Source organism: Rhagoletis pomonella, unplaced genomic scaffold (assembly GCF_013731165.1).
Source record: "Rhagoletis pomonella isolate Grant_MI unplaced genomic scaffold, Rhpom_1.0 Rhpom_scaffold_06742, whole genome shotgun sequence".
NCBI lineage: Eukaryota > Metazoa > Arthropoda > Insecta > Diptera > Tephritidae > Rhagoletis > Rhagoletis pomonella.
The window spans coordinates 1-8,469 of record NW_023465273.1 but is presented as its reverse complement, the minus strand read 5'-3'; the positions used below and the strand labels follow the sequence as shown (position 1 = coordinate 8,469).

General features: G+C 35.2%; 2 protein-coding genes across 6 annotated transcripts; one reads left to right on the top strand and one right to left on the bottom strand.

The window, feature by feature from the left end:
• Positions 1-913: 913 nt before the first annotated feature.
• Positions 914-3,733, bottom strand: LOC118755595 (COP9 signalosome complex subunit 3-like). Its single transcript, XM_036490421.1, has 9 exons — positions 3,531-3,733; positions 3,235-3,389; positions 3,082-3,175; positions 2,761-3,005; positions 1,876-2,250; positions 1,630-1,761; positions 1,387-1,569; positions 1,178-1,245; positions 914-1,105 (listed from the first exon to the last, which is right to left on the bottom strand). The coding sequence occupies exons 1-9, from the start codon at positions 3,583-3,585 to the stop codon at positions 1,090-1,092; spliced, it is 1,323 nt and encodes a 440-aa protein (XP_036346314.1). The 5' UTR covers positions 3,586-3,733; the 3' UTR covers positions 914-1,089.
• Positions 3,734-4,136: 403 nt separating this feature from the next.
• Positions 4,137-7,913, top strand: LOC118755596. Of its 5 annotated transcripts, XR_004995032.1 has the most exons (9): positions 4,139-4,349; positions 4,405-4,440; positions 4,567-5,043; positions 5,196-5,688; positions 5,776-5,844; positions 5,921-6,162; positions 6,228-6,440; positions 7,591-7,744; positions 7,811-7,913. XR_004995032.1 is itself a non-coding variant. In XM_036490422.1 (5 exons), exons 1-3 carry the CDS (start codon positions 5,778-5,780, stop codon positions 6,291-6,293), a joined length of 375 nt encoding a protein of 124 aa, XP_036346315.1. In that variant the 5' UTR covers positions 5,064-5,777; the 3' UTR covers positions 6,294-6,440; positions 7,591-7,744; positions 7,811-7,913. The 5 variants fall into 5 exon arrangements, 1 of the variants encoding a protein (XP_036346315.1); XR_004995031.1 differs by having other exon boundaries at positions 4,137-4,349; positions 5,196-5,844; XR_004995033.1 differs by having other exon boundaries at positions 4,151-4,349; positions 4,567-4,637; positions 5,196-5,844.
• Positions 7,914-8,469: the final 556 nt, after the last annotated feature.

Here is an 8,469-nt window from a genome sequence, read left to right as displayed (position 1 = left end):
GCTCATACAGCTCATCGTTCCATCGTCTGCGGTACTCGCCGTCGCCAACGCGTAAAGGACCGTAAATCTTCCGCAAAATCTTTCTCTCAAACACCCCAAGAGCCGCCTCATCGGATGTTGTCATTGTCCATGCTTCTGCGCCATATACCAGCACGGGCATGATGAGTGACTTATAGAGCGTGGTTTTCGTACGTCGAGAGAGGACTTTACTCCTGAATTGCCTACTCAGTCCAAAATTCATACATGTGATATACCAAAATACAGTTCTAAGACACATATCGCACACCGTCTTAAAAAGAGTCACAACTCCGGCCTTTGCTGAAAGGTAAATAAGAGCGCTGCGTACATTTTTCGGGCATATTCTCAAAAATGCCAAATTTTGCGTTGTGACTCTTTTGAATACGGTGTGCGATATCTTCGTCATTTTTGGGAAGTTTAGTCATCTATGAGGCTAAACATATCTTCCTTATCATGCTTATTAATTGAATGAGGAAATCTCCAAAAAACGTAAATTTTGAATTACCTCTCTATATTATTAAACATGCGATGTGCTGAGAAAGATATTTTTAGCTAATTTTTTTGGGTGTGTTGCGGCTGCGTATTACCACCGGATCGCTATCACTTCAGCAGCATTCCACAAAACTCTTTCGAGTAATTTTATGCTTACAACAACATCATCAGCAAATGTAAGCTTCAAAACTTACAGTAAACGCTAGAACTTTATTTCAAAATTCATGCGTAGCTAATGAAGCCATTTTAAATATATTTATCGAGTTTTCAGAGATCACCTAAAGAGCGCAAATTTTCATTGACATATTTATCTATCTGCGTAAATTTCATCATCGGTAAATTTTTTTTGCCAATCGGCACTTATCCACACATTTACCTTCAAATAACAATGGCAATAAAAAAATATGAATTTAAAAACAATTCTTTAATAATTCTTTATAGGCAAAGTTTTGCTGCAGACAAATTCTTTGTTGAATACAGAAGAAATGCATTTGAGCATGAAGCAGATGAAACAGATTCCGTACAGTTTTTTTCATTTGACAAAAGCGCGGCTAGAGTGCATTCACTTCTGTGGCATCATCAATCTGTTGGATCTCTGAAAATAGCAAAAAGAAAATATTAGTACATATTTATTTATCAGTGATTATGTACACATCGCAATATTTACCCTGAAAATGATTTTGCATGCTGCGACGTTAGTTCATCCTCCTGATTACCCAAAGCTTTTTTAACGTACTGTAAATAGAGAGAAATATTTAATACTGACAATGGCGCGGATGTGCTTTATATTTTTGGCATTCCTTCATAATTCTTTTACCTAACTTAGTAAAACTTTCAGTTTTCTTTTCATAGTGTTTTTTTTTCTAATTTACTTACCAGGGGATTCAGTAAAATCTCCTCTTCCATTTTGTTTATTTGCCGTATTAGTTCCATCGTTTGTGCCATATCCTCTTGGATTTTAAGGAACATTTCAGGGGAGTTATATTTTTCCGGATCATCTTTGAACACCACCATTCCGTCTTTTTTATTTATAGTTGCATAAATTTCCCCTGATTTGATCTTTATGCGAAATTGAAAAAAGGTTAGAAAAGTATTTCAAATCAATTTATGAAATCTCACCATATTAAAAATATATTTTTCCGCTTCGGCAGCATCTGCAAGTTGAGCTCTACTAGCAACGTCGGAAAGTGAGAGCGTCAAAAATGTTTTGGTTAACCGCTGTATATTTTTCTTATATAGCGAAGTTACAACCTATAAATTAATTTAATTTAGTTAAAATACTTGCTTTACAAAATAGTTAATAAAAAAGAAACTATGAAGTAACAAAAGATTTATAGTCTTTACCATAAATCAATGCACGCATACCTGTTTAACTAAACCCATATTTTTATCTCGAGTAAAGGTGTCACTAGATTTATTCATAACAATTCGTAGTTCATCACTGGATGAGGTTGAGTAAGCGGTTGCTAAGTCGTGATAAGCCTGAGCGAGCGGTTTCATAAATCTCGAAATCACTTGTGCTGAATATTTTGGTATCGGCAAAACCTTTCCGTGCAGAATCAGAGAAACTAGTAAAAATTTCTTATATGCCTCCAACATTATGTGAGACATGGCTGCAGCGGGCGTTGATATACACACTTCAAAGAAGTACAAGGCGCGATCGAAGTTTTTAACGGCAGTGTATATCATGCCACCATAATAGTAGTAGAGTAGAAAATATTTGGCGTCATTGTTCGCTTCCTGTAAAATATAATAAAATTAAATTCGAGTGCTATAAATTTGGAAAGACCCTAATTTCGAAACATTTCAAGTTTTTTAAGTAGGCAATTTTGAATTGGCGTTTACTGCAGTGTTGTGAAATGGTTCTTAATCTGATAATTTGTCAGAGGCTGCATTTCTTTATTCATTCTGAACGTTTGGAATAAATTTTTGTTTACTTATTCTGTAGAACGCTCCTGATGATATGTTAACATATATTTCAATCGCATTCTTTTTAATCTGGCGGTGAAATGGGATTATCCGGAATGTATAAAAAAACGCAGCCAGAGTATTAGCTTATAAACCTCCGAAGAAAAATCTTTTATACATATTTATGTTCAGAGGTTACCAAAAGAAACTACGTACAACTTTTTCTTATCACAAGGAGGAACATTTTTTTTAGACATAAGTCGAAACTAATGTTATGTCGTATAACATAATGCGCAACACTGCGGTAATTATTAAAAATCAAACACACAGATTTTTACATACAGTTGAGTTTTGCCCTCGTATCTCCGATGCAGTTGATATGGTGGTAATGTCTACATCCAGAAAGCTTAACGCTGTTTTGAAACACTTTGATTTTAAACTCAGCTGACAGAGATCGGAGTGAATGCTGGTTTGTTGAGAGTCGCAGAGACGAATTTTTTCGATGGCTTGTGCTACTACTTTAATGCCCTGAATGCAGTACGGGTGATCAACGATGAGGTTTGTAAACATGTGGCATAGATCATAATCTGTTGTAGATTCAAGACAAATAATAGAAGTTTTCAAATATGTACAGGCTGACTTAAATTACCACTTTATACTTACATGTATACGTAGCGTACCGGACCTGCTCTCCGTTGCATTGACTTATAAATTCTTTGTAAAGGTTGAACAATTGTGGCAAATCTGCATTTGCATTCTAAAAATATTAAATTAATTATTTGCAAGCTTTTTATATGCTTTCCTATTTTAACCAACCGCAGCACCATTGAATTTGACTAGCAACACGTAAAGTACGCCCAGCGAATGCTGCTGAAAATCCAACGTTTCCAGCACGTTATCTAGTAAGTCCAAATACCTTGAAAGCACCTCGACAGAGTCATTAAGTTGTTCCACCATTATGCGAAAGTTTCCTATAAGAAAATATTAAACTCATTTTGGCAAGCCATTGTGAAGAACATTGGAGTTGATAAGTTATTTGCCGGCATGCGTCTAGTTCTCGGACTTGGTTGAACGGTAGCTGGAACCGTCTTGAGCTCTATATCGACACCCACCTTCGGAACTCTTTGTCCGCACATTGTTAACATAGTTCTCCAATGCGGTGGCCATCGCTTTGTAATTAAAAATTTATATTTTTCGCAAAGTTTACAGGCAAATGATTTGACTAAAAATTCATTATTTGTCAATTGCAAACTCTGCTAATTCTTCTTTGTTGCTATGCGAAACGGTTTGGGATATTTATGCACTAGCAGGAACCGGTTTGGGACCAAATACACTACCGGAATCGGTTTGGGATCAAATGAGTTTTGGCAGAGAACGTATAGTTATGACAGAGAACGTATAGTTATGAGAAGATGCAAATCATAAATCTGCTCTTCTTCATTATTTTCTGAAACGTTTCAACCAGAGAACGTTTATAAATGAGAAGGCGCATTTCCAGTGGACCGTTTTTGTTGCGCAAAAATTTTGGGGTGCAGTCGGCCAAATCTGGCTTCACGCTTAGTTCTCTAAGTTCTAACTGTCAAGCAAAGCGAGGAAAGTCGTATGGTTCAATAACATCCCTGCAAGCCACAGCTAACCAGTTGCCCCTGAAATTCAACAGATTTACACACACACTCGCAACTTTTTAGCTATGCTACCCACACATTTACAAATTTATTTTTCCGACTGTTAAAACAAAATTCTGAGTGAGAGAACCGGACCTAATAAAAATTTTTACTGTAATAAGAATTTTATGCGTTAGAGCGAGTAAGTGGAAATGAAGCAAAATTTGACAGCTTTGATCACAGAGGCTGTGACTTTAGCAAAAGTTTGACATCTTTGATCACAGTAGGCTGTAAATAAAAGCGTTAATTTTGCAAAAACATTTGAAGGTAAGAGAACGTTTTAACAATTTGCATTGTTTATAATGGAATTTTTTTCTTTTAGATTGCCGAAACATTGCGATTTAATCATATAATTAAGGTATGTATTAGAATTATTCACATATTTGTATATTTTAATTGATAATTTTGCATTTACAAATTTGCGATTTTTCATTCTAAATTTATCTTCGACCCTGCTACCACGGAACATCAACGCCACCTCCAGTCAGGCTCCACACCAGCATATCCACCACCTTCAACGCCGCCACCAATAAACAGCGCTGCATACATTATTCGGTAAGTTTTCATGCGACGAATAAACGTTGCTTCTGCTGCAACTGCCTACATTAATCATGTTCCTGGTGCTTCCCGATTTGCACATTTCAAAAGAAAAGCTGTTTTTGCAATTAATAAACCTTATGGCGTACAGAAACAGCTTCCTCTAAAAACCTGCGAAGCGTGAAGTACCTGGAACAGGCTTATTTAGTGCGTTCCAGAACGTCTACGATTTGCAGGTTTTGCAGGATTTAGTCCAAAGTCGTTCCCGTACGCCACGTTCACATAAGGCTTATTAAAGGCAAAAACAGCTGTTCCGGAAAACCTGCAAATCCTGCAAATCGTGAAGTACGGGAACAGGCTAATTATGTGCAAATGTAAACAACAAAAGAAAGTGCAGTGTTTACATATGTAAAAAGTGTAGTAGGTCAGCCTTTGCAGGTTTTCCAAAACGAGTCAGTTCAACAAGTTGTAAATTGGAATTTCATGGTTGTGCGCTTAAAAACTGATATGTTTTGGAAAACAGTCTTTCTTACGATTATGCGATACCTTTTTATGTGCATATATTTTCAAATTTAGGACTGGTGAATGCGGTCATTCTGGAAGCCATAGTTTACAAAGTGTAGTGCACAGTTCAACAACAGTGATTGGGTTTGCTACTTCATAGCAGCAGTGGAAATGGAAACATTGCTCTGCTATTGCTACTTCTCTACTTGAATAGATAAGAAGCACGGCCAGAATCGGAAAACACACGAGGACCTTCCTTGTTTTACTTGGTTCTATGTTTCGTTGAGGCACAGATCAGGTAGGAGAACTAAAATATGAACGAAGTGATATTTGTAGTCAGAGTAATAGCACATACAACAATATTATGATAGCCTCAACGAAACATAGCACTAATTAAAACAAGAAAGGCCTTCTTGTGTTTCCCGATTCTGACACTGCTTCTCATCTATTCAAGTAGAGAAGTTGCAATAGCAGATCCACGTTTCCGTGCCACTGCTGCTATGAAGTAGTGAACTCAACCACTGGTAGTTGTCATAATTCGCAGTAGTAACAGTTTAACATGAAGGTAGAATTTTTATTTTTGGATTCCTGATACGAATAAGTTTATTTTAGTTCCGATTCTGCATAATCTTTTTTTTTCCTTCTCTTGAAGCAATGGATTTGTCACCACTGTTCCTGGGAGATACCGAAGCGCTCTCTCCACCACGCACGAGCAACACAGGTATTTCGAAAATATACATACATATACATTTACAATATGTTTAATAGTTTTTAATCAAACATTCCTGCGCTTTCAGATGTAGCCCTACATAGAAAGCGCTTTCATGTGGCACTGCCTTACGAGGAGCGCTTTGTCTCCCAGCCAACAGTAACCACCAACACGGGTGTAGCCACTACAACAACAACAAGCAACACAGGTCAACAATTTACCTTGTCTCACCTGCTGGAGAGGCAAAAAGAAATGTTTGATGGCGTCATGGCCGCCATTGGAAGGGTTGAGTCAAAGGTGGACGGAATAGCAAATGCTCTGGCCGAAAAGGTTATATCAATGTACATATTTATGAATGCTAAAATTATTGTTTAATAATTTAATTTTTTTTTCAGATGCCCGAACGCGCGGAAGTTCAAGCTCAAGGGCAGCTACTGCGAGAGTGCAAAGTGGTGACCTAGAAAGTTCACCAAAGTATTTCCCGAATCACTGGAGATGCTATTAGTAAAGAGCATACTTTGCTTCAAAGTATGCTTCCACTATCATCCCAGGAAAAGTTAAATACTTTGGAGAATCTTTTGGGAAACAAACCACACTCCGATGCGATGGTAATTTTTGCTAATTTTTTTATTGTTTTTTATACACATATACAAATGTATGTATATATCATATTAGTTGTATATATGCATTTTATTTTACTCATATTAATTTTTATTCGTATATACATATGTATGCAATTTTTTTTTATTAAAATTTGGTTTATAGTATGTATAACAAAAATCGTAAAAACCAAAGTTCCAAACTTTGTACAAATAATAGGAAAATTCGATAAAATTTAATTTAATTTTCATGCACTTTTCCAGCTTTTTGATACGAATTTTAAAAATGTTTTGAGTGTGCAATTCTGTAGCCCACTGATTTTTAGTATAATAATATGCAAGTTTGAAATTTTCACAAATGCGATTTTTTTGTGAACGGATTGGCTTACTTTCTCCCATACAAAAATAAACTCAATCACACAAAAGAAAATCTAAAAAATGCCGCAAATTTGTAGAAACTTAAAACTTAAATCTTATTATAATAAAATTCAGTGGACTATAAAATTCCATACTCGAAATATTTTTACAAATCGTATCAAAAAGCGGGAAATGGGCATGAAAATTTATGGAAATGGTTTGTAGGATTTTTGTTGTACTATGAGCCACTTAACTCTATCTTTCAAGAACACGCAAAACAGCATATGTCAACAAAACATATTTTACCGTCAAAGAGAACTATATTATAATTAAAAAACAGAATACATATTTAGCTTGTTCCCGTACTCTAGGATTTGCAGGTTTTACAGGAACAGCTGTTTCTGCCTTTGATAAACCTTATGTGAACGTGGCGTATGGGAACAACTTTGGACTAAATCCTGCAAATCGTAGACGATCTGGAACGCTCTTATTATATAATTACTTTTTCGCTGTTCACAAACTTTTGAAAAATTTGTTTTCAACAACTAAATATTTTCTTTTAAATAACAGTTTTTGCTGTGACTTACCGCTCTGTAAACATATGATATTTTGCTTGTCTGTGAAAGATTTTGACGATTTTTAGTTAAAGATGCAGTTTTACTATTTTAAATAAGATCTTTCGATTGGTGTTAATTTATATTTCGTTTATGTAGTCATATATTATATTTTATTATTTACATTTATATTTATAATTGCATTTATGTACATATCTAGTATTTATAAATTTTATAATCTTTTCCAGCTGAACATAATTTTAAAATTGAAGGGTGCTAAGGGTTGTGTGAAACACGTGTTGAGAAGCATTTTTGCCGACACTCTACTCATTTCATACAATTATGAGGGCAAAGCCAACAAAGCTCCACTTCTGGGGCTAAAAACAATAGAATTAGTTTTCGGTAAATATGTTTTAATTGTTTATTTTACTTATTTCAGGAAGTAATGCATTTATATTTTTCCAACAGATGCGTTTGTGAGTATGCCCAAAATTGACCTCATTGCGGAAATCAGAAAGCACGTGTTCCTAAGCCACAATAGGTACAAACAAATTGTAATAAAAAAAAAAATTAAACATAATAACAAATCTAACAATAATTAATTTAATTGTCTTATTATTAATCTCTAAAAAAATGTAACATAAAAATTTAATAACTTTCCAATCTAAATTTCAAAAACGTTATTTAAATACGGCTATTCGGGATTTTTTGTATATCGACTGCGGAGTGGAAGATCGACCTCGGCAGCCAGTTCGAAAATGCCCTATCTCAAAAAACTTTTCAAGAACGCCCTATTTCAGAATTTTATTAAAAAACGCTTCCGAGTTCGGTTCAAAAAGGCCCTATCTCACTTCAAAATGTATTGAAAATGTGCTGAGATAGGACGTTTTTGAAACGAATTCTAAAAAACGAATTGAAAAGTTTTTTGAGATAGGATGTTTTCGAGCTGGCTGCCGAGATAGGTCGATCTTCCACTTAGCAGTTGATATGCTCTTGAATTCTGTATTTGTGGTTTTTGGTAGGTAATGAAGTAAACTTTTATATTGTATTGCTGTAAGAAATTTCACTACATTTTCTACCAAAAACCACAAATACACATGCAAGGGCATATACAAAACATCCCGACT

What these genes read in the sequence shown, in the direction of transcription:
- LOC118755595 (XM_036490421.1), bottom strand. Translation starts at nt 3,585, where the DNA reads ATGGCCACCGCATTGGAGAACTATGTTAACAATGTGCGGACAAAGAGT. An exon ending in GCGGACAAAGAGTTCCGAAG is followed by an intron (nt 3,390 to 3,530) that starts GTGGGTGTCGAT and finishes ATTTTCTTATAG; the next exon opens with GAAACTTTCGCATAATGGTG. An exon ending in AGATTTTACTGAATCCCCTG is followed by an intron (nt 1,246 to 1,386) that starts GTAAGTAAATTA and finishes CTCTATTTACAG; the next exon opens with TACGTTAAAAAAGCTTTGGG.
- LOC118755596 (XM_036490422.1), top strand. Translation starts at nt 5,778, where the DNA reads ATGGATTTGTCACCACTGTTCCTGGGAGATACCGAAGCGCTCTCTCCA. An exon ending in ACCACGCACGAGCAACACAG is followed by an intron (nt 5,845 to 5,920) that starts GTATTTCGAAAA and finishes CTGCGCTTTCAG; the next exon opens with ATGTAGCCCTACATAGAAAG. An exon ending in CAAATGCTCTGGCCGAAAAG is followed by an intron (nt 6,163 to 6,227) that starts GTTATATCAATG and finishes TTTTTTTTTCAG; the next exon opens with ATGCCCGAACGCGCGGAAGT.